General features: G+C 39.5%; 1 protein-coding gene across 2 annotated transcripts in view; it reads right to left on the bottom strand.

The window, feature by feature from the left end:
- Positions 1-25,439, bottom strand: part of ube2o (ubiquitin conjugating enzyme E2 O) — a 47,016-nt gene that overhangs the window by 1,881 nt on the left and 19,696 nt on the right. The window contains exons 2-22 of one of the 2 annotated variants that reach the window (XM_008417519.2): positions 18,898-18,957; positions 18,338-18,448; positions 17,169-17,266; positions 16,964-17,027; positions 15,992-16,135; positions 15,782-15,891; positions 14,693-14,843; positions 12,995-13,052; positions 12,756-12,915; positions 11,877-12,032; positions 9,924-10,078; positions 9,084-9,196; positions 7,676-7,804; positions 6,526-6,615; positions 6,131-6,449; positions 5,204-5,559; positions 4,955-5,135; positions 3,501-3,637; positions 2,870-3,073; positions 2,707-2,764; positions 1,707-2,436 (exon numbers count right to left, since the gene is read on the bottom strand). In XM_008417519.2, the coding sequence (XP_008415741.1) occupies positions 1,707-2,436; positions 2,707-2,764; positions 2,870-3,073; positions 3,501-3,637; positions 4,955-5,135; positions 5,204-5,559; positions 6,131-6,449; positions 6,526-6,615; positions 7,676-7,804; positions 9,084-9,196; positions 9,924-10,078; positions 11,877-12,032; positions 12,756-12,915; positions 12,995-13,052; positions 14,693-14,843; positions 15,782-15,891; positions 15,992-16,135; positions 16,964-17,027; positions 17,169-17,266; positions 18,338-18,448; positions 18,898-18,957 (3,584 nt within the window). Of the gene's footprint in view, positions 1-1,122; positions 2,437-2,706; positions 2,765-2,869; positions 3,074-3,500; positions 3,638-4,954; positions 5,136-5,203; positions 5,560-6,130; positions 6,450-6,525; positions 6,616-7,675; positions 7,805-9,083; positions 9,197-9,923; positions 10,079-11,876; positions 12,033-12,755; positions 12,916-12,994; positions 13,053-14,692; positions 14,844-15,781; positions 15,892-15,991; positions 16,136-16,963; positions 17,028-17,168; positions 17,267-18,337; positions 18,449-18,897; positions 18,958-25,439 lie in introns of those variants that run through there. The other variant, XM_008417529.2, reaches the window with a different exon arrangement.

Here is a 25,439-nt window from a genome sequence, read left to right as displayed (position 1 = left end):
GATCGGTTTGTGTGATCGGCAACAAGGGACCGTGATCGGCGATCACCGATCATACACTTTTTCACGGAAATCGGCCAATTATGATCGGCACACCTCTACTCATCACACAAGAAATAAGACAAAATTAACTCACAAGTAACTTTTTAGGAGCTGTTTTAAGTAAATTATTCCTTTAATGTTGATGAAAAAGTGTTAGTTCCACTAGCAGATTATTTCACTGATGTCTTCTTATAAGTGAAACTAATAATTTTTCATCAAAACCAAAGAAATATTATTCAAAATTCTGATTTTGCGCATTTTCATCTTTCCATTTGGGTCTCAACTCCTTTTTAAAACGGCACTAAACCCCTTTAAAAAAACATGACGTTTTTTGACAATAAGTTTTTTCTTTGTTTTCTTTTTCAATGATCGGATATTGACATCAACATTTTGCATAGCATAACAGACAAAATTTGTTGGTATAGCTTAACCAAAGCTGACAAGTCAGCATGGTTCATTTTCAAGTGTATGTGGCTTTACACGAGATCATTTCCTTCTCTGTCCAGGTTTTGTTTGTACATATAGAAGAGAATAAAAAGAAACTAACAGGGTCAGAGAGTGTAGCTATGACAGGGGTGTCAATACATGACACAAAACATTACATTGAATCAATGAGTTTTGTTTATAAAGTGCAAACTAAACTCAGGTGGCATCCTTTCATATTGAATTATTTGTTACTCTCAAAAAAGAAAAAAAAATGTATATATATAAAAAATCCTAGATTATTTCTGGCATATATTGTTTGAGATATTTTTTCCATTTATTCCAATCTTTAAAAAATAAGTCTATTTTAAAATAACTGTGAAGGTTATTTTTTCCATTTTGTAAATATCTGCCACTATTTGAGCCCATTCTCTAGCAGTAGGTTCTTTCTGTACCATCATTTTTTTTTGCCTTTTTTTCCGGCCACTACAAGTATATTCCACAGGTATCAGAAGTTAAAGTTTGTTGGTGTTTGGAAAATGAGCCGTTTCAAAAACCTCAGATTATTAAGTCACATTCCATGGGCAATGCCTGTTACCTAGCAACCCCAGAAGAGCTCCAGCCCGTTACCTAGCAACCCCAGAAGAGCTNCAGCCCGTTACCTAGCAACCCCAGAAGAGCTCCAGCCCGTTACCTAGCAACCCCAGAAGAGCTCCAGCCTGTTGCCTAGCAACTCCAGAAGAGTTCCAGCAACCTAAACTGAGTTCCAACCTGTTTGGTCAGCTTATAAGGATTTAAAGTGACAAGACGCCCTAAAACAGCTCAATCTGAAAGGAGCTAAAATTAGAAATGACTGAGCAAACTAAAGCCTCATTATCTAAGAACTATTTTGTGCTAAAAAATGCTGAAAAGTTACCAGTTTTGTCTTATTTTAAACGCAATAAGACAAAATGAATAAGCAATAAGCACTGGAAACGAGACCAAAAATACTTGGTAAGATTTTGTTTCTTGCAGTGAAACCCACAGTAAGTCCAGACCAGGCGGCTTTCAGTGAGAGGAAACGTTTTAGAGGTGTGGGCAGCAGGAGCAGAGAGGTGGAGGGTGACAGGAAGAGGGCGGTGGCGGCACCCGGTGCAGCTCAGGAGGCCGACAGAGCGAGGCAGTGACTATCCTCCTCTGAGACTTGAGGAAGGTGAAAAAGAGGAAGAGAGCGGGGAGCAGGTGTGAGTCGGGGAGGCACTTACTTGTCCTCTGTGTGCTCAGGGACGGCGGCGGCGGCTAGCGCGGCGCGGTACTGCTGCAGCACGCCACGGACGCTCTTCACGAAGCCCTTGGAGAGCGGGAAGAGCGGGAAGCCGATGTCCGGGTACCCGCTGCCCTCCGGTAGGAAACTCCGGTAGCTCTTCCTCCGCTTCTTTGGTCGCACCACCGGCTGGCTGGGACCGGACTCCGGCGCCGCACCGCGTGCCGCAGAGCTGGCTCTGTCCCCACCCAGGCAGGCGCCGCCCTGAGTGCCGTCGCAGTCTGAGTTGAGGCCGAGGTCCAGCGGCGGCACGGCGGCTGTGGTGGACGGGCTCAGCCCTGAGTCCTCCAGCTCCTCCTCCAGGATGCTGCTGACGCCCAGGACGCCGTCCTCGCCGGGCTTGCTGGGGCTGCTGTGGGCCACCGGCGCCTCATCCTTGGAGTGGAGCCCCCGGGTGGCCGGGTGCGGCGCGTGGCCGCGCTCGGCGGCGTCGTTCAGCTCCAGCCAAGCCTCCAGGCGGTGGACGAGCCGCCAGCCGCTGCAGGCGAAATGCTCCTGGATCTCCTGCTTGAAGACGTCCACGGGGTTCTGCAGCAGCTGCGTCATGGACTGCACCATCTTGATCAGCGCCATCTCGTTGTAGCAGCGGCTGTTCTCGTAGCCCTCCTGCAGGCCGCGGTCGCTGTCGAAGCCCGCCTCGTTGTAGTACGGCTCGTTGACCAGGATCAGACCTGCAGACACACGATCAGCATCGATCACCGCCTCTGACTGATCCGCTTAAAGTTCACTTAGATCAGTGATTGTCAAAAGTTTTCAGGCTGAGGATCATTTAACAAACAGTCAGCGATCACCAAACCTGAAACTGAGCCACAATAACATCTTAATATAAACAACCTGAAATGAAAACATTGAGTCTCCTCACCAGAAGGACTCACTGCTCCTCTAAACAAACCAAATAAGTCAGACAGTAAAAATAAAGAAAGAAAAACGCTCCAGCTGACCTTGAATGGAGATGAGAACCTGCAGCAGACTCGACTTGCTGGTCCATCTCTCTGTTCCCTGTGAATCACAGCAGAACCGAAACAGTCAGGCAACGAGAGCGGCTGCGACCCGTCGCCGCGGCTGCGACCCGTCGCCGCGGCAACGTCGCAGAGCGGAGCTCACCTTGCCGATCCAGGTGCCCAGCAGGCTGACGCACACCTTGCCGTTGTCGTACAGGTTGGGGTTGAGGCGGCCGCTGCACTGCGACAGGTAGCGGAAGAGCGGCGGCACGGCCGGGTAGATGTTGGGCAGCTGGATGTCGAACAGGAAGAGCCCGTCCTCGTAGGGGGTCCGAGTCGGGCCTTTGATCAGCGCCGAAAACAGATCCTGGGCCACAGCAGAAGGAAGACGTTTTGAAACGTCGCCAAGTTTACACTTAAAAATCACAAAATGTTACCAAGTCCAGTTTCTAGTGCAAATATTTTAGTTCACTTGAAATAAGACAAAACTAATGAGCAACTTTTTTTAAGATGTAGAAAAGTTACTTATTCTGATGAAAAAGTTCCACCGGCAGATTATTTCACTTTTAAGAAGACTTTTTCCCAAAGTGAAATAATCTGCTTGTACTTTTTTTAGTTTTATCAATATTAAATAATCACTGATGTAAAACAAGTTCATATATCTTGCAGAAACATTTCTTTCACGTTAGTTTTGTTTTATTTCATGATATTTGCATTAGAAATTGGACCAGAACTGCTTGGTAATATTTAGTGTTTTTGCAGTGAAGGACCAAATGAGTGGAAGTAAAACTCACCATCCGGTCCTCAAATGTTTTCACCATGATCCCATCAGGCAGCGATGTGGCTAGCAGAGCCATTTCCTTCCTCACAGTGCTGAAAAACTTCTTCGCCTCTGCTGGCTGGAACTCCATCTTCTTAAACGAATGAGTGTCTGTGAGAGAAAAAGATGATCGATCAAGAAGAGAACAAGATAACAAGAAGTTCCTTCTAAAAATCCTGAATGCATTTAGCAGAGTGTTTATCAGAGTTTAACGTTTTTCTTTGAGCATGTGTTCTTGCATCTAATTTTTATTACTTAAAAATGGCCTCAAAACAACAATATTGTTGTTTATACATTGCAATAATGTACTTGGTCAATACTGAGTCTGCGTAAGGCAGGAGTGTCCAACTCATTTTCATTTTGGGCCAAATCAAAAATCTGAATGTTCTTAAAGGGCCGATTGAGCCAGAATATACTGACAAAACCAATGAAACTGTTAAAATGTCATTAAACAGCTGATCCTCCAGGATTTTGTGATGGTTTTAGTGTTTTTTTGCAATTAAAATCACAGCTTTTGTGGTGATAATTTGGTAATTTTTCAAAGAAATTTTTACAATATTCGTGCGAATCTATGATGCTGAATGTGACTTTTTAGTACTCACTGTATCACGTAAGGCTGAGGCAGCAGTCACTTCAACTCAATGTTTTTGACCAATTTTGAGAAGATTTGCAGTAAAATCTGATAAAAATGTTGGCATCTGTTGATTTTGTGTGAATTTTGCAGATTTGTGAAAAATGGGAGGGACTTGTGGATGTCTAGAGGGAGTCTAGAGGGCCACATAACAAGCTACGGCGGGCCGTATTCGGCCCCCCAGCCTTGAGTTTCACTCCTGTGGTGTAAGGTTTGTCTGTGTACGTTTCTATATGGTGAGATTTCTCAAGTTTGTCTTTAGGATACAAACGAACCACAAACCTATGTCAAAATGAAAAAGGAAAACATATTTTTCCATTTCTTAAAAAATGAAAGAAAGAAAGAAAGAAAGTACGAAAGAAAGAAAGAAAGAAAGAAAAAGAAAGAAAGAAAGAAAGAAAGAAAGAATGAATGAATAAAGGGCAGAAAGAAAGAAAAAAGCATTTATTTAAAACAAGCTCCTATATATTGCTGAAAAGTTACTAGTTTTGTCTTCAGAGTTGATAGTAACTAGTTACATTTACTTGAGTAACTTAAAAAAAAAGTACTTTCAGGAGTATTTTTACTACGCTGTAATTTTTACTTTTACGTGCATCACTACTCTTTAGTAAACATTTCTTGATTTTCTACTCACTGAAAGAAAAACAAACATGTTTTATCCAAAAATTCCCCAGACACAGAGACACACCTGCAGTTTTCGTTAAAGGTTAATTGGTGATGAGCCAGAAAACTGCAATCGGTTCCTTATCAGAGGAAACAAAGGAGGATCTCTGCTGCCGGGGTGGTGGATCTCTCACCTGGTGCCCACTCCAGCACTGAGAACACTTCTCCCTTGGCGCTGGTGAACGTCACGCCGGGCTTCCCTCCGCTCTGCTGGCACAGGACCGGAGTGTCGCTCAGGAGCTCGCTGGGCCACTCCTGCCCCCCCACCGGCGTCTGCGGCTCCTGCTGCGGCTTTTCTTCTCCGCTCCTCTCGGCCTGAGGAGCAGCAGAAGCTGAAAACACCTCCACACATCCAGCGACATCACAGTGACGGCGACGCTCACCTCCGGTCCGGCGCCTCCGCTCCCCACCGCCTCCATCTTCTCCTCCTCCACGATGGCGACGTTGTCCAGCGTCTTCCTCAGGTTCTCGTGGAGCTTCTTGATGTCGTCCAGGAAGCGTTTCTCCTTGGTGGGTTTCTCAGGCGCTGCCGGCGACAGAGAGCTCGCCATGTTAGCGGCGGAGGCCGGCTCGGCCGAGGTCGGGGAGGTCGGCGAGCCGCCTGTCCACAGCTGCTCCACCGTCATGTTCTTCAGGCTCTCCAGGATCTTCAACGCTTCCTTGAGCTCTCTAAAGCCTCGGGAGGCGCCGTCCTTGTTGGGCTTCTCCGCTCCGTTTACAGTTCCTCCTGGAGTCGTTACTGCAGGACGAACGTTACAGAAAAAAAAACGACAAAATGATACAACCAGCAGAGACCTAGCCACCAAAGAAGTTCCAGTTCTTAAACGGGATTTATTATACTTCCTGGAACAGGTTAGGACAGATCAATGGGCTGAAACAAAACATTTTCATCTCATTTTTTGCATGGCGTCATTCTTAGAGATTTTGAGCTCTTTCCTGTTTTAGGGCGTCACATCGATTTAAATCAATAACCTTCTGCTGGCCACGCCCCCAACTCTACGTTTACACTCACACGTGAAAATGGCTGCACACAGATGTGCAATTGTACAACTGTCCATCTTTGAAAAGCAGAAGTGGGAGCCTCCTGTACAACCAACAAGAATACGGCAAGTGGTAAATCAGTTGACGATTCAATAATCGATTCATGACGATTAATTTGATGAATTGTTTCAGCCTTTGAGGTGATGGCAAAAACAGATTCTCCACAGATCAACAGTTGTAACAAAGGCCTAATCTGCTAATCTAACCTAATCTGCTGGGTCACAGCAGACTAGAATAGCACAAACAGAAACATGGCCGCCGCTCCCCACCTCCTCCAGATGTGGGACTGCCCACAGACGCCTCCCCTTCCTCTCCTGGCGCTCCCTTGGTGGGACTCGTCACCTCGGCCTTGCCGCCCTCTTGTGGTGGGATGATAAAAAGCGCAGACCCGGTTGGCGTCGGGGTGGGCGTCACCGTGTAGGTGGCGTTGGAATTGTTGGGGTGGCTGTCGTCCTCAGTGGTGACGCCGTTGTCCGTCTCCCAGCTGTCGCTCTCGTCCTCCCACTCCTCCGTGGACAGGACGCTGCTCGTCTCCTCCACAGAGTCGTAGTCCGTCTCCTCAATCTCAGACTCCACGTTGTAGAGGTGCTGAGAGGGAAAACGTCAGACTGTGAGTGAAGTAGAGCTTGCTGAATGAATCCAGGTTTAAAATGTGAATCTTTACTTGTGGCAGGACGATGGTTTTGGAGTTGTCGGCCCAAACGACCTCCACTTTACTGCTCACATCCACCCGGGACACCTGACCCACTGACGTCTGCAGACAGAGCAATTTGTGCGTAAAGATTTGAATTACCGTATTTTCCGCACTATAAGGCGCACCGGATTATAAGGCGCACCTTCAACAAATGACCTATTTTAAAACTTTTTTCATATATAAGGTGCACCGCATTTTAAGGCACATGTAATAGACGTATCGGTTAGGTATTGAACCGAAACGGTTCCGTTCACTACAAATGTGGATGAGTAATAATAAAGAAGTGGTCCCCGAGTACTTTATATAGTAGGCTGCCCCAGTCATTGTTTCACTCACGGTGTTGGTGTTGCGATATTGTGCCCAACTGCTTTCTGGGTAACACAGACCAACCGACACGCTGCCGCCGCAGCCTCTGTCTCTCTTCCCCCCCAGGCTTTAAATGTATAGGGGCTGGTCCCTTGGTAACCCTAGTCGAAGCACCCCGGATGAATGTCTAAAGCTACTTTGTTGACATAAAGAATGTCAACAAAACAGTCCGACTCGGGTCGGCGAGGAGAGCCTTCGGCGACTGGGCCGGGGCGTGGCCGGACAATGGTCACCCTTCTCCGTTCGCGCACAGCMTGTTGGTGGAGAACGTGGTGCTAAATGACCTGCAGACAACCTGATTATCAGGTCGGTAGGTAGATAGGTCAGTCTAACTTTATTAACAAACCAGTTTTTTGACAACTATCCCAGCATGCATCACACGCTTCTTCTTCTACGGGGGAAAATGAAGTCGGCGGCTGCTTACCGTAGTTGCTAGACCTGTTGTGGTTCAATATTGGTCCATATATAAGGCGCACCGGATTATAAGGTGCACTGTCGGCTTTTAAGGAAATTTAAGGTTTTTAGGTGCGCCTTATAGTGCGGAAAATACGGTAAACTGAAATAAATGAACTTTATGACTATATTCTAACTTACTGAGGTTCACCTGAACAGAACCTGCATTAGTAAGATCCAGTTTTAGACTAGTTAGCAGCATGCTAACACTGACAGGAGCCTTACTATCTGAATAACACAGTTGGATGATTTTACTTCCATACGACATGGATTGGTCTAGTCCAAGTAGAAACGTTTTTACCTCATTCTCGCAGTCGTTCTGTCCGTTCTCAGAATTCCATATCCTGATAACAATGTCCGCCGTGCGGAAGTGGAAATCTGGATGATCTGCGATGTCGTACACACTGACATCCTCCTCCACACCAATGACCTAAAACAAGAGGAAAAGATTATTTGTTTCCGTTTCCAGCAGATTTCTTTTATGTTCTCCAACAGCAGCTGTGTTTCCATTAGAAGTGTGTGGAAATCTATGCCAAAGTTGAGAAAACACAATTTCTCAATTGTGGTGTTTCCATTAAGTCAGAAACGCAATTAAAGTCTCACGTGAATAAGCTTGTTGCTATAAGTTATTAAAGTTTGCAGCAGCAATGAATATAAACAGCTACATTAAATATATTCATATTTCTGACATGGTGCTAAAACTCATCATCCATCAGGGGAAACGTCAGAGTTTTATTCAGGCGTTCGAGCAACAAACCACTAACAGAGGCGGCTACGCCTGCAGCGTTTTGGGGAAAATATCAGCGATTTTACAGAAGAGCTTTGGATTCAACACGTTCAAATTAAACAACTTTTTATGAACTGTGCAAGCTGAGAGCTCTTATGGAGCCAGCTGCAGACTGTCAAAAAAAGCAGTGTACAGCTGTATGCACCAGGGGGAGGAAGTCGCCCACCAGGGCGTTGTTGTAAAAACAAATTTGTTCTTAGTAACTTAAATTATCATCTTTTTTGTGATTTTTGCCACTTCTAACATCCAACTGTTGATCATGTGACTCATGCCATGCAAAATAAAAGCATTTTAATAGCAGTTTTGTAAAATACATCTATTTTGATACGACTGGAAAACCACCATATACTCTTTTTTGCATCGATTATGATCATTTATGTCGGGATTTTTTTTTCCCCAAAGTGTTTTTGATTTTCTTAAGATGGGAAAAAAATGAGCAAAAATTTATTTTTTTCTAGTTTATGAGTTGTAATTTTCTCCAAATACAAAGTTGTTATTTGGAAAATACATCAGTAGTTTTAGTCTTTAGGGTTACTTGATGTCACAATATTTTTTTTTGCCTGCAGTCCGCTAAAGTAGAAGAAGGGACTGAATACTCCTAAGTTGCTTTTTCATCTGTTGGCCATATTGGATTTAACTAAATTTTACATGCACTTGCAGTGGATGGCCAGTAGTGGGCAGTGTGTGGTATGATGCACTTCAGTGGTCTGTGTGCTTTTATAACTTAAAGATCCACCAGGAACACAGGAAAATGGCTTTTAGATGGCTGTTGTCTGCACTGCATGCAAGAAAGGGTTAATTGAAAAACCTGAGGTTTTTTCTAAATTGTTGTGTTTCCATTAAGTGCATTTATTTTTGTGCTTTCACTTTGTGCAGTTTATGGTTGACAGAAACGCAGCTAGCGTCGTTAGCTCTGACTTACCTCGACGTCGTCACCTGTGGAGTTCAGTTTGATCCACCTGACGACGCACGTTCTGCCTTTATGGTCACCGGACTGGATCACGCCGTACACACCTGGATCCTGCAGAGCTTGGGCTGAACACACACGCACACAACCAGTTCAAATAAAACACAGAAACAATTATATATGGGGAGGGGGGAAACTTTCCTAAACTGTAGTGTTACAAACAAAGCATTCTTTTTTGTAATGATGGCATCATGTGGATAAAATGACCCAGAATGTTCAGAAATTCGGCAGCAATAATGAGTCGCTTGGTTTGTTAGTCAGAACTAAATCCAGAAAAAAAAAAACACAAGCACAGCAGCAACATTTCCTACTACTTACACTTAAACCCAAACTATACTCAGAAATATAGCTTCAACACAACAGATTAACTATTATTTCATCAGTCAAATCAAATCAGGTTTTATTTGTATTGAGCCAAATTACTTCAATATTAAATAGTCTTTGTTTTCAGCAGGACAAATTGAGAATTGTCCTGCTTTTGGCTAATTCTTGCACATTTACAGAAATGTTAACTATTGTGCAACATCCACAGCAAATAAAATGTATTTAGTTTTCATCGAACGCAGAGAAAGCTGTAACGTTTTAACAGTTTCATAACGGGTAGTTTTATTAACATTAAGGCCCTTTAGGACATTCGTGATGCCAGAAATGAAAATGAGTTTGACATCCCGGCTTGTACTTCAGCAGCTTCTACAGAACATTCGGGGCAGTCATTTGTAAAGTAAAAAGAAATAATGTGATGTAAAAGCAATAAGGTGTACTCAGAGCGAGAGGATGCAGACAAAGTCGACTCACGTCGTTTGTCAACCACAAAATCTCCGGGGCAAAACTCGTGGCTGTCCAGGTGCTGGATGGGGATGAGGTCGTTGGACCTGATGCCCCTCTCCACCCGTCCATCCTTCCACATCACGTCGGCGGTGGTCTTCGTTGATACAACTTCCACTGCCACCCTGACGGCAAAAAACAGAAAACACTTTGCTTTAGAAATGTTGAGAATGGTTTAATTTTCATATCCCCCTGACATGTTGGGAATCAGCGAAGGATTTTCAAATTTCAAATTAAAATGTTCAAAAATACTTTATTGTTGTTGTAACTTATTTAATTGAAACTTTGTTTTAAGTCAGTGTTTCTGAGGACCAATTAAACACTCACGGACCACCTACCTTGAAAATGACCCACAATGTTCACATATGCAACCCCAAATTGAAAATATTAGTCTATTAATGCACTTATTGTCGTTTTCTTTGTTCATCCAAGCTGGTTATGACAAAATCATGAACAAGTCTACTCAGGGCATTTTCAGTTATTTACAGATTCTGCACACGAGAATTTTTATCATGGAAATTAAAAAATAAGTTGTTCTTTAATACCAAGTGTTGTGTGCATTAATACTATTTTTAGGTATATTTATAATTTAGGAGCACAATAAAAGAAAAATAGAGTTGTGTTGCCAAAAAAAAAAATCCTCTTCTACACCATTAAATAAAAAAATATCCACCAATCTTCATCAATTCTATTTATTTATAGTATTTAATTAATTTAATTGGTTTTAATAAAATAAAAATACCTGGAGTCCTACCGTTCACAGCTTAAAGCTGTTCAAAAGAATCAAATCCGTCGTGAACAACAAGAATACTCTCAGCAGGTATGACTTACGTTCATCCAATCATATAATTAATCATGATGTCGTTTTCTTTCCACCGCTGCACTGTCATCTCCATTGGTTCCACGTTAGCATCAAATGCTAACGTAACGCATGAAACTCATCCCCAGAACAACATTTGTATGCTGACAAACTGTGTAAATATACTATTAAGAGTTCCATCTTTATGTTTCTGTGAGAACTTTGACATTTTGTGCAATTCTTTTAGTTCGGCATCATTTGGCTCACCTCTTTCTCGCCCGGTGGAGAGTCAGGAGCTGCTGCGAGCGTTGCCTTGGCGACTGGCGTGAAACGATCGATAGTGTTACAACTCGGCTTTACAAATGTGCGATTTATTTGCAATGTGGACACGGAGTGAAATGTGTCTCCTCTGCTCTATTGGTGAAGGTTGGTGTTGAACGGATGACTGTCAGACTGACTGCAGTGCTGAGGAAGCAGGAGAAGCTAAGCGGCTAATGGCCGCTCCTCTTTCACTGCTGGCTCAGGACAGACTGTTTCCCCGACACTGTCGTCATAAAACTCCCCAGTAACACAGAAAATAAGTCGCTAGATTTATTACTTTTTTTTTAGTCACAGGAGGAGTCTGAAAAACCAATAAGTATAGCAACAAAATGGACATCAGTGCTTCTATCATCCTGATCACAGCCCCACATTCAGCAGTCTCTTGGCTCCGCCCACTTTGCTGCCATTTTTCCCCCAAATTTCCCCAGGGACTTGGCTTAGCTTTCAGAGGTTAGCTACACGTTGAGATTATATGCTGCAGTATACTTTTAGAAAATAAAAATGCAGGTGTGCATGTTTGGACATTGATATAAATCTACTGTTACAGTCAATAAGATTTCTACCTTCATAAATGCTCTCATTTCCAAACAAGCATGCAACAAATCCTTGTGTTTCTGCGGTTTGTAACGTTGATCCTTCATGTTTATGTGGCGATGAAATGTGAACCACCCAACAGAAACAAAACTCCCGACTCTTTAGCTCAGCCAAAAACACCTGATCTCTAAAACGAAGCAGAAAACCGTCCACTTTCAGAGTCGATGAGGAGATAAAAAGGTAGGGGATAAAGATCCATGCTAACCCACCGGTCTCCACGCTTAAACTCTCGGGAGAACTTGGTCCTCTTCTTTTTGTGCTTCCTCTTCAGGTTGCGGATGGAGAGTGGGATGCTCTTCTTGCGGTTGGTTCCCAGGCCGCCGCTCTGAGACGAGGCGGTGGAGCTGGCTGACGATGTGAGAGAGCTGCACACACAGGAAGCGGTAGTTTGTTCATTAACTCGCAACCTTTAGCTCATAAATAAAAAAAACACATGTTAAAATACTAATAACGGAAGGTAAAAATGTTCTCTGAATGTTTAATTACTTGATTAAGTTCATACAACAGAAATGAATTGGGATGGATGTAAAGAAATTTAAAGTTTATGCTCAGATCTTTCAGAGGCAATCATTCAAATGTCAGAAAACAAATAGAAAATCTGCAACAAATAACAGATTAAACAAGCCCGGAAGTTTTCAATTTGCTTCAGATTCAATTATCTAGATTTTAAAAAATTATCTCTAATTGGATATTTTATCTTGGTTATATCTTGGTTAACAATTTGGACACATTAGATGAAAAGTCAAATAATTTTTTTTTTTTTACAACTCATGAGAATCAATGCTGCTTTTAAAAAAAATGTTTCTAGACTCATAATAAAAAATTCTGTTTACTGGACTCTTATATTTTGGGTTAAAAACTCCCTGAGCCAGAGAAACGTGAAGTTTGCGTACATCAAATAAAAACTCGCATGTTTTTAAATAAATAAATCTGCTCAATGCCACAATAATGAGAGAAATAATTTCTGGTGATTTTAACTGACTTAAGACAAGAATAAGACGTCTGTAACGTTTCTGCTTTCACCTGTTAATAAATTCAACTCAGCCCTTAAAATGACCATCAGAGCCACCAAATGTTGGTAAACACACCTGGTGTCGTCAGTGTCTTCTGCGCCTTCGTCATCAGCATCCTGCTCTCCGAGTTCAGCTGCGTTGTCGTTGGCGCTCTTTGGATCCGCCGGATTCTGGCCCGGTGTCACCGGGCCGTTGTTGAGATGGGACGAGTCAGTCTGCTCCGACTTGTGGTCACCTGGTGGAAAGCAGAGAGTAATGATTCAATCAGTGAATGAGGCGCTCTTTGTGACTCATCTGTGGACGTTCGATGGTACCTTGAAAGTCGACATGTTCCGTTTTCCTTCCAGACTCCTTTTTGAAAACTCTTTTTAGCTGCAGCAGGAAAATAAACAGAGAGTTTGCATTATAAAACCACTTTTGATTTTCACAATAAAGGCATTCACTATTCAGAATTTTTTTTATGGTTTATTAAAAAAAAAAAAAAAAAAAAAAGATTCACAGGTATATGTTGCATCTTATCAGTATTAAGTGTTTATATTTCAATCACAATATTGAAATAAATTTACAGTTTTTACATAATCTAGAATAAAACAACTATTTTACCTGTTTATCTGTTAAATTGGGCCAGACTAAATAATGCAGTGAAAGTTCATTTAGTCAGATGTGACTTGGTTTCCTAATTTAACAATATCAAATTATAATTGGTGTTTTTTGTTTTTAGGGCTGTCAATGTTAATGCAAGCGATTAATCTAAAATATTAACTGCACTAATATTACAGATTAATCACACTACTTTGATCTAAAAGCCTTTCTCCAGTGGAGGGTTCAAAGCAGCGCGACACGCGGTCTTGTGCTGCAGTCAACAATGCAGCGTCGCAAACATGAGAGAAAAGATGATGGAGGAAAATAACCGAATAATTTCACTTTAAATAAACACAGTGATGGAAGTCCTGATAAAACCAAGATGGTGTGTAAATGGTGCAACAATAAATTATCCTTCCGCAGTCAGTTTACAGTTCACATTTCTAAATTAACGTTTAAAACAAAAATCACTTTTTTTAAAAAAAACCTTCCTCAATATGAAAACCTGTAAAACAAACATTTTTAAATGCAAATTTGCATGTTTATAAGAATGTTTTTTCAAGCTTACAAAGTTGAACATAATAATTAATTCAAGTTAAAAAATACTTGATTGATCTTGAAGAAAATTAAATGTTCAATCAATCAAATCAAAAGAAATTCTTCAGAGAGTTATTGTAGATAGTAATGGCTATTGGCAGGACACATCTCCTGTAGCAGTCTGTAATACAGCAAATTTGAAGAAGCTTCTGACTGAAGACATTAAGATCGTCTAATGAGGAGGATCAAGATTAAGAAGATTAATTGTGATAAATCAAAGCCAGAGGTGGGAAGAGTAACTAAACCTTTTACTCAAGTAAAAGTAAAAAGTAGCCATCTAAGAAATTACTAAAGTAAGAGTAAAAAAGTATTAATTGATCATTTGATTAACTGGTCAAATTATCAATCATTTAATATTTAAAATTTACATCATAAGTATTTTATAGTATTTTATAGATAAAAATGACAATAATTCATATAAGTCTAAAAAAATTATAAAAAATCAGGCAAAAGAAAATTTTCCAAATCAGTTTCTTTCAATAAAAGAAACTTCTAAAACTAACAAAAACTACAGGTGGGTCTGGATAATTTTTAGTTCAAATATGTTTGTTCTTAATTCAGTGGGTAGAAAATCCAGACGTATTACAAAAGTAAGAGTAGAAATACTTTGTAATAAAAATTCAATCAAATAAAAGTACAGTGTAGTAAAAATACTCCTAAAAGTAAATCTTTCCAAAAGTTACTTAAGTGAATGTAACTGAATAAATGCAACTGGTTACAAGCCAACTCTGATCACAGATGATCAATCTGATTATGTGTTTTAATCAACAGCAAGAGAGGATTTGATGCTTTTAAACTACATTTGAACACACAGGTAAAAAGCTTAACTGCACCTTTCTGGCAATCGGGTCCTCTGGTAGAAAATGGGCCCCTTCAGGTCCGTCACAGGTCATGCATGTGGCGCTGCCTTTGGCAGGGATGATGTACAGGGCTCTTTCTCCCAGCTCCCTCTGGGTGTGGTCATAGTAACCCAAACGCCTCACCCTGCAACCAATCACAGGACGGCTTTGCTCAAACGCGACACAATCACGCATGAGAAATGGCCGTTCAATGAAACGATGTTTACACGAGTTCTTTTAAGTCTAGACTAAAAACCACCCGTTTAGAGTTGATTTTGAAACATAAACCAACATTCTGATGTGTAATTTTGTTTACACTTGACAAAATGTAGAGCTTCGGTTGTTTCCTTTGTGTTCTATGACTTTAAATGTTTGTTTTTATGACGTAAAGCACTTTGAAATGCCTTTTTGCTGAAATGTGCTATACAGATAAACTTGACTTATATACACTAAAAATTCATGCCTCAAATCATTAACGCTGTTGTCTTGTGTCACTTGGTCCAGTACTTCAGAAAAACATTTAATTACAGCTGTAACGATTTCTCGAATGATACGAATACATCGATTATTAAAATTCCTCGAGGAAAATGTATCTGCCTCGAAAATTGTGTTTTATTATTTAGCGCACCGCGTTCTGGCCGTTATTTGTGTTGGGCAGCGCTCTCACTCCTGCCTGTAAGTTGTTGCGAAGTTATTATATAAATCAATCACATTTATTTGCATAGCACATTTCAGCAACAAGGTAGTTCAAAGCGCATTACATCATAAAAACACAGAAAAAGTACAAAGTTGTATAAAATGTGACAATTACGCATTTATGAATTAATGTGCTCTGTCTCATTATATTAAGTGTGTGTAACTGGTTTTGTAATAAATTTTTTTATGATATGGAACCAGGAAGAGCAGCCATTGTTACGCCAATGGCGAATGTTGATCCAAACAAACGCATAATGCCCACGTCTCCTTAAAGCTGATCAAATCTGACAGGAAGTTCAGCAGGAAGCGTAACCCGTCCAGACGTCCCATGAAGGAGCGAGGGGGCGGACGCAGACGCTTTGTGAAGAGAAGGACGGACGGACTAACCTGTGAAGATTTTCCTGTGTGATGGTGGAGGGAGGTGGATAGACGCTGTCAGAGCCTTTCGGAGAGTAGCTCTTGGTGATCCACGTCACTTTCAGCTCCACGACTTTCACCTGACAGAAGCGCAAAACCCCAAGATTTAAAACAACCAAACGTGCAGAAACACATGGAGATACATTTAAGATGTCTGCTGATTTCTGGTCACCCTCTCACCTCTTCTACCACCACTCTGAACTTGCACTTCCTGCTTAGGACAGGTTTGACCCCTGACAGCCACTGTACGTTAGAGAAGACCTTAGCGGGTCCGATCAGAACCTGGCCCGGGTAGAAACCGTACGCCTCGTCGAAAAACAAACCCTGAAGAAGAAACAGCAATAACATGAACAAATGTCGAACATTCACCATGTTACAGTAAATTTTATTGGGTTTACAAAACAGCATTTTTAAATTTGTCAACATTTTCAGGAAATGTGAAACAACAAAAAATAAAAAAATCCTAATTTTAAGACAAAAGAGGCAAGGAAACAAAGCTGTCTTTTTCTTCTCAAACTCATTAAATAAATCCTAGACCAGTGGATTTTATTTTGGCGCATTGGATTAATTACTGGTACAATTAATTATCCAGAGAAATTTATTATGGAAAAAAAAATTGCTTTTTTTTTTTTTGCCTCATCTTCAAATAAAGAATTTTTAGGGTTTTTTTCTTTTGCTTCACATTTCCTGAAAATGCTGATAAACTGATTCCAGTTCCTGCAGTTCTTACTGACCAAAAGCAGATAAAGCTTCGTCTGATTTAATGTCAGACAGTGAGAATAAAAGGTCTGCCTCCAGCTGTTCATTAATGACATAAACTAAGATGAACTTAAAAGAAAAAGTCGTAAATCTCAGTGCATGTCAGCAGCTATTTTTAATCAGAAGTTTCAGACAGGTTAAATTTCCGGCCCTTATTTTAAATTAATTATTCATATGATGACCCAAATAATTTCAAATAAGCAGATGAATTGAGAGTTAAAAATACTGCTCTGAAAATACAACTATAGAAACAGCACTCTTCTTATTTTCTACTTTAGGAACATTAATAAAAATAGAGCTGCTTGCATGCACTGATTTAAAGCTCCTTTTAGCAACATCTTTAGCTCAGGAGAAACTGAATCCATGTGTTTAGAAAAGCTCACGGCTACATACCGAGTCGCTGACATGCGGACAGACGTCGTACAGCTTGGCGCCGTCTTCGACGCTCATGGAGCATCTGCAGGGAAGCAGACAGACGGAGCTAAAGCTCAGCTGATGTGGCACTCGTGAATCCGACTTAATTTGCTTGCACGTTCTGAGAGACAGACACGCGGTCGCACTGCGCTCCAACAAGCTCATGCAGGCGCAGGCAGCCTACCTGGCTCCATTGGAGAGCTTGAGGATGATGTGATTGGTCAGGTCGTAGACTTTACCCAGCCAGAAGTCATAAGCGATGTAGTCGCCGTACATAAAAGACTGAAAGAAACAAATGCAGTCGGTTTTCATTAGGTGTCAAACTCATTTTCATTCTGGGTCATATCAAGGCCAAAGGGACGGTTGTTCCAGAATGTATTGATAAAACCTATTAAACTGTTAAAATATTAATAAAGCACTTCTGAAAATTAAATAACAAACATCTTCTCACACTGATGAGTCTCGAAGGATTTTGCAAATGTTTTGGTGACTGACTTTCTTCCTATCAAAATTGCATATTTTTTGTTGCTAATTTACAAATATTTGCAAGGAATTTTGTGATATTTGCACACCAAAATTTCCACCAAAAATCCAGGAAACCTCAGATTTCTGACCTTGAAAAGCAAAAAAAAAAAATTGGAGATTGACCTCAGAAATGTTCTAGAAAAATAACCTGGAAATTTCAGTTTTTCTCTAGAATGTTTTTTTTCCAAAAATTTCCTACTTTTTTCCTAAACATTTTTTTAAATTATTCTAAAATTTTCTGGTTTTTTTTCTAGAAAATATTTGAAACTCAGACGTTTTTGTTTTTCTCAAAAATTTCTGAGAATCTTTTTTTCTAACAAATTTTTGACTTTAGAATCTCATATTTGTCCTCATTTTTTTATTAACTAAAAAATAAATTCAGATTTTTTTTCTAGATTTTTTTTTTTTTAACAATTATTAGCTTTTGTTCCCCATAAATTTCTGAGATTTATCTAAAAACTTGAGTTTTTCCCAGAAATTTTTTTACTTTTCCTTGTTTTTTACAGAAAATTTCTGAGATTCTTTGGCAGAGATTTACTCCTTAATTTTTTTCCCATGGAACAGCCCTAATGTGCTGTCTAATGTATGATGGTAAATGTGACTTTTTGTTACTCTAAAACTAAATCATCTTTCTTAATCCACTTTAAAAATAATATTTTGATGCCCATAAATACAAGGTTTTTCTATAAAAACTACTGTTTGTTTTTTTCACCTGGTTTTATGAGTCTAAATTGACCAGAACAATAATAAAAAAGAACAAAAGTATTAGAATAACAAAGTAAGTATGAATGCGATTTAAGTATTAAAGAGAAGTTAATACTCTCTTACCCAGATGTGCTGCAGGTCTTTGCTGTTTACTGGGTAAAGAACACAATTTGTCCCCACAAACTTCACAGCACACTCAATATCAATGTTGGTCACAATACCACACTGGTTGTCCTGAAACAAAACAAAACAGAAACATGTTGATGGTATGAAATGATTCCCAATTCTGCTACAAACTGAGTTTTTTTGTGCCTAAAAGGAGATAAAATATATCAGATAGTCCATAAATGCTACACATTAGAATAATAAAACTCACAATCAAGTGCATTAATTGGGGGACAGAAAATTTGATTCTATTTTTGAACTAAAAGGTCATTTCACAGCTTAATGCAGCACTAATGCTCAGGCTGTTGAATAAAACAAAGAAAGACCCTCTGCTCTCCTGGAAGCAGCTTGTCCCAATAATATTCCAGTCATGTCCAGCAAATGGAGCTCTGAACTGTGTCATGACTCATAAATAGAGGGAGCTAATTGGAAAAAAGCGCTAAAATGACAGAAAGGACAAATTCTGTCATTTTTTTATTGCAGGAAGTATGCAATAAAAAAAAAAGGATTTCACTTACAGCAGAATTGTTCCTACGCACGATGTCTCTAATGACAATAGATCGGTCTTCAAGTTTCAGCTGGAGAAGAGAGAAAAACGGAAGATGGTTAGCAAAGCAGCTTCAGAAAGAAACTGCGGAGTGTCAGTGCAAAACCGGATCAGCACCGTCCCATAGAAACGACAAAAGAACTAAAATTATCAGTGGAGAAAAATTCACTGTAGTTTCTGCAGAAATATTTCCTTTATAGCAGAATCCATATGCAACATTTGGTGACCTGTGACAGCAGCTCAACAATTTTCTCTGCAGGAATCATCATCATGGTTGTTGGGTCATCATTTTGATGATCGGCCACCGATCATAATCGGCCGATTTCCGTGAAAAAGTGTATGATCGGTGATCGCCGATCACGGTCCCTTGTTGCCGATCACACAAACCGATCACCTGCATCTCATTTCCAACCTGCCTGTGCAGCTGGTCTCCTCTTTCCTTCACACTGCGCAAACTCGCAGCAACAAATCCTAAGCGATATGGAACTATAACGCACTGAGTGACTGGGGAAGTCTGCGTGTTGCGGTGGACAGTTACCTCGGGGTTGAAGCAGGTCAAAATGCATCAACACAACGAAGCTAATACGACATAAAAACAATGCCATACTTGACGGAGTTTGGCTACATCGAGGCTCACTGCAGTAAAAAAGACATATGGAGGATCAGATAGCAGGTAAAGCAGCGCACAGCTACAAACACTCACCCGGATTATTAGCATGACGGTCAGAAAGCTAAACAAATAACCCGCAAAATTATTTAAGTCTTCGAGCTGCGATGAAAGACGCTGGTTCTGCTCTCGCTGTTGAACCGCTCCTACGCTACAGGTAGTGATATTTCACAGACGGAGCACCGCTTCTGCTCCACCTGGTAGTGACTCTCACACCGAATCTCTGTTTAAAGCTGCAGCATCTAACTTAAAAAATACGTATTAAAACTTTCGCTGTCCTAACATGAGACAGATAATCTCTGTCTCATGTTAGGACCCATGTTAGGACATGAGACAGAGATTATGTCCTAACATGAGACAAAAAGGGACGGAGGAAGACAACCTCTGTTCTGCATAATTACTCCGCTCAGTCAGAAACAGCCACTCAGAACTAGCAGTAATCAGCTAGCTGCCATGCTATCAGGAAGTTTTCATTCAGTAACTCTGGATTGTATATTGTAATGGATCCTGTATTTGCCTTTGAATGCCAAGTTTTATACTTACATTTTTTTGTCAATGTTGAGAAGTTTTATTTTAACTCTTTGCATTATTTAGCCACTTCAGAGCCTTCATATGTTATCAGTCTGTTAAAGATAGTATTACCAATAGCAGTACAATTTGCACAATGCATGCTTTGTTTTTTTTCTTGGAAAAAGTTATCAAAAACAAGTTTTTGTCTAAATTAAGGTGAATTTATGGTTCCTTTTTCCACATAATGTAACCGTAGTGATTATGATTAAAAAAAATAAAGTTATGCGATCGGTATCAGTGATCGGCCCTCATGGCTGATCGGAATCGGAGTAGGCAGGAAAAAACCTGATCGGCACATCTCTAGAAAACATATGTATTCATTTAACAGTTATTCAACCAGCATCTTACCGTTTTTTAATATACTTTTAGACATTTTGAAGACTTAAACATGAAATAACAACCAGGTTCTTAGCGGGAGATTGTGCAAACTTTCCTCATATATGAAGTTGCACTCCAGAACAGAAGGGGGCGTTATTTCCTGCATTAGTTGGGGCACCTGTTGGTATTTAAATATTATATTTACAGTTTTACCCTTAGCTTTGGTTCAGCTGATATACTGCATAACATTTAGGTCTCTGCAGGACAATGTAACTTATCACTTATGGTTTCACACATCTCAACGATAAATTGTTAATTAAATAAGTAAAAGAGCAAAACTAAAACGGTAAACGGTAACTATATTGCTCCTTAATAGTCTTTTGTTTAACAAGAAGCTCCCAACTATCCACTTCCATTTACGGTGGATGGAGGCCTTTTTTCACATTAGGGCCTGCAGACATTTTTCATTTTGCACCTTTTCCCCAGATTTGTGTCTTGAGAGAATCCTGTCTGTTTGACGTCAGGCTTGGTTTGCTCTTTGACACGCACCGTCCACTGAGGGAGATTATTTAGACAGGAGTGTGCCTTTCCAGATCCTGTCCAATCTACCGAATTCACCACAGGTTGATGAAAACGAATCTGTAGAAACATCTGAAGGATGATCAGTGGAAACGTGATTTAACTTAACTCAATTTTGAGCCTCATAGCTCACTTATATTTATGAAATTTTCAAAAAACAAGCCTTTAATGATCAATGTGATTGTTTCTAAAATAAGGTGTGGGCATTTATCATATTGTTTATCATTTATCGTGATAAATTTCTTATGGTAAGAACGATAAATAATTAATGATGTTTAAATGCCCCTAAACCTGTCCATATCGTCAGGAGATGTTTACTTTTCTCCATTGTTTGTTCACTGAAAGCATTAAGAAATACCAATAAATTTGAAAATGCAGGTACTGTGTGAAGCTTAATTACACCAATAACTTTTCATTATGCGACTGGTGTCAGAAAGAACCACATCATAAATGTTTTTCAAGAGTATCATTTGTGTTGGTGAGGCTATAATTACCTAAAAAAAGATGTTGTAAATACTAATTAGAGATGCACGATATATCGGCAACAACATTGGTATCGGCAGATATTAGTCATTTTTTAACACATCGGTGTCCGCTCGATAAATAAAACTGGGCCGATATAAACAACTGATATTTATTTTTATCAGTTTCTGGTGGAGGGTGGGGGGTTCCCCACAGGTGTCAAAATGGTAACGAAACATATGTAATATTGATAAATAACAATATTAATATCAGATCACTTTTTTGTTATCACAATATCACTGCAAAGTATCATCATTAAACTTTAAGTCAATATCGCCCTAGTGATATTATAAAACATTAACTTGTTTAGATTTAGGATTTTTTTTTCAACCCGTCAGTAAAATGTTTGCATTAGTGAACTAATGTAGGTTTGATTTTGTAAACCAAACGTAAAATAATCAAGCAACTAATTATTTATTTAAAGAAACTGAGCTGGCTAAATAAACAAATTTGCTTTTCTTTTGGGGATGGTGACGTCTCCATCTCCTCCTGGGCAAAACTGAGCCAGTAAAATTGAATCTAGTAAAAATAAAATAAAATAAAAATAGGGGATTCCTGACATTATTCACATTGAAGAGCTGAAAAAAAAATTATTGTTTTATAGCAGAACTTCCACTTACAGAAAGGGACTACCACAACACAGGAACTAGCCGCACTAATCACAGAAATGCCTGATATTAGCTGCTAACTAATAAAAGAGGCTACAGATGGTTTTAATTGTGGGCTCTGTAATCATGTTGCCTTTGTTGTGAATCATCAGTGAAGTCCTGTTTAACCGTACAGCTGTGCAGCACCAGCTGGTCTCAGACGCTCAATGTGACGCCGCCTCTTCGCTTCAAACAAATACGGCCGATCACGGCAGAACGGCTCCTGCAAAATTACATAAACTAAACAGCAGCAGCAGCAGCTTTTTCCAGTTTCACATATTAAATTTGACACATTTTGGTAAACAATAAATATCTTGTGATATAATGTTGATTACATTTCAGGTGAGAAAAAAAGTTATTGAGCATTAATTTATCTTGTAAAGGAATTGATGAGATGTCATTATTTTTGGCTTAATTGTTAATTTCACTTTATTTGTACATTTTAATTGATGCAGGGAAGACAGAGCTCTGTAACACTTAGCTGTTTTAAAGACATTATTTTATTTCACTTTAAAACATGTTAATCTTGACAATTCAATTCTTAATTTATCAAGAATATAGAAACAAACAAAATTATTGTTAACTGTTCTTAATAATAAACCTGAATCGGATCAAATCCGTACCTTTTGGACAGAGTTTAAAAAACGGATTAAAAAGTCTCTGTGATCAGTGAACCTCAAACTGACTCAGATAAATCTAAGTGTTTCATACCTGGAGCTGGCCAGTATGGCTTAAAAATAAAATCTCAGATTTTTACACAGCAAATCGGATCTCGGTATATAAAAAATGTCTCCTTTATTTTCCTAAATGGGACACATCATGAAAAATCCACTTTATTAGCTCTTAAATCCATTTTATTGAGCACTTTGAGTCTGTCAGAGTGCAGAAAAGTTGGATTTAGTCTTTACTGGTGCTGCTGAGGTGTAATTAGATTCTGTTTGGGTCATATTTTTCAATATTTAGTTCTCTATATTTCAAATCCATTTTATTTTAATAATAACACCAAACTATTTGCTTTTTTAGCAGCAGAACTGTTAAAAAAGGTCATTAAATTCTGGCTAACCAATTTTGCAGCGCCACCATTTTTATTTCTTGCAACAATTGTTTTTAGTCCAAGTTCAAAGCAGCAGAAACCAATAGGCAAGTCAAAATGTTGGGATTATGTGTGTTAACCCACATAATCTTTTACACCATTAACCAGCATCATTTTACTGAACAAAGATGACTTTTCCCACTGATGTGGGAACATTTATAAGAAAATAAAATGCATTCAGGCACTTCGATAAGGTTCTCCCCCATCATCAAAAAGGATTTCCTGAAACTCTAGTAACAAAAATGTCAAAAATTAAATGTACTTGAACAGTAAATTTGACTAATTGATAGAATTAATTTATCTCCCAGCCCAAATAATACCCAATAAGTCACCTGGCCTTCTTAAAGACAGAAGTTTGAACAGAAATATCCCAGACAACATTATGATCATATTATAAATGAAATAATTGAAAAAAAAAACCTGATAAAGAAGCCTGGTTCTGTTCTGGGGACGACTGTGGAAACATGGCGATGCAAAGAATGATTCTTCATAAAATCAAGAAAACTATGGACAACCCTGACCACAGACAAACTCAGACTCTCTTCAGTCAGAGGCAAATTTGTTGTAACACAGACAGCTACAAGAGATCTTTCCTGCCAACCGCCATCACTGTCTACAGTAACTCTTTGAAGAATTTCAATTAAAACGAGTTACAGCAATATTTAATTTCCCTTTGGGTTTAATAAAGTATTTTCAAATTTGAATGCAAGATCACACACCAAAAGCAAGTTTCTGTGAACCGAGACAAGCGAGAAATATCACCTCAGACAGCACAACGTGAACAATATTCGAGTAAATTGGGTCACTAAGGAGCACTGCGGCAGACGCAGAACAAAGTTAATCTAAAATAAACGAATAAATCAAAGGTGATGTGTCTTTAAACATTCCTCTCTAACCTGTGAGAGAAGCTTCAGGACCAGATGCTCTGTTTCCATGAACAAGCAAACAGACAAGAAGGAAGCAGAGGACGAGTTTGTGATGAAGAGGAGCTGCTGAATGTTAAATATTCAACGGCAGGGTGAGGCTGTTTTCCATGAATTTCACCAGACTGAGGAAACAGGATCATAATATTGGGTGAGCGGAGAGGGAGGCGGCTGAATAAACCAAAGCACAATGAAAAATGAGGAATCAAGGAACCAATTACAATTGAAGTTATTACCGACTAATTGTTAGAAGATACGACTACATGATGAATCAATAACTGGAGGACAAAATGTAATTTATTGAACGTTGCTGGTACTTTGAAAATAGGAAATGGGTTTTAATTTTAGAAAAATTTTAAATTTTTAAATGTTTAGTTCTAATGAACAGAAGTAGGCATGTCACGATGATCAATTTTACTGGACAATAGATTGTCCCAGAAGTTATTACAATAAACAATAATGTTGTTGTTTTGAGACCATTTTGCATTATTAACAGCATAATAATGCAAGAACATATTTTCAAAGATAGATAAACTTTAAATTCTAATGATCTGGAAGACATTTTAAATATCCAAAATAAATAAAATGGAAACAACAAATAAAATGAATAATGAAGTTTTTAAAAAGATATTGTCCTTCAAAAAAGGGCTTGATGAAACCAAAGCACCAGACTGAAGACCAGTTTTGGTCAAAAAAGAGAGGAAAAAGAGGAAAGAAGAGAAAAACGATCAATCATGCAAGTGGAAATTATTGAGCCTGTTTTAATTTACAATACAATTAATTGATTTATTGTTTATTGTGACAGGCCAAGACTTGCATGCAATTTGCATGTATTGGTTCAGGCATAGCATTTGTTGTTGGATGCGATGCAGCCGATACCAGGAGTGTTTGGGTCAGGATGACCGGACCTTCAAAGTGTTTAGAAATGCTAAGGCAACGCTCCCACTGTTACGCCGTGAAAATACAGAACTGCAAACAAAAAACATGCCTCAGTTCTTGGCAGTAACTCTGATTTGTCATTGTAACCCAATAACACTGACTTCTGGGAGCAGAAGACTGTGTGTGTGTGTGTGTGTGTGTGTGTGTGTGTGTGTGTGTGTGTGCGTGTGTGTGTGTGTGTAAGGACAGAGGATCCAATCGATCAGTCGCCATGTTCTCTTGTAATCTGTTGAACAACAGACGACCTTTCTCTCA

The sequence above is a fragment of the Poecilia reticulata genome, linkage group LG1 (genome assembly GCF_000633615.1).
Source record: "Poecilia reticulata strain Guanapo linkage group LG1, Guppy_female_1.0+MT, whole genome shotgun sequence".
Taxonomy (NCBI): Eukaryota; Metazoa; Chordata; class Actinopteri; order Cyprinodontiformes; family Poeciliidae; genus Poecilia; species Poecilia reticulata.
The sequence above is the reverse complement of the archived record's forward strand: the minus strand, read 5'-3'. Positions and strand labels throughout refer to the sequence as shown.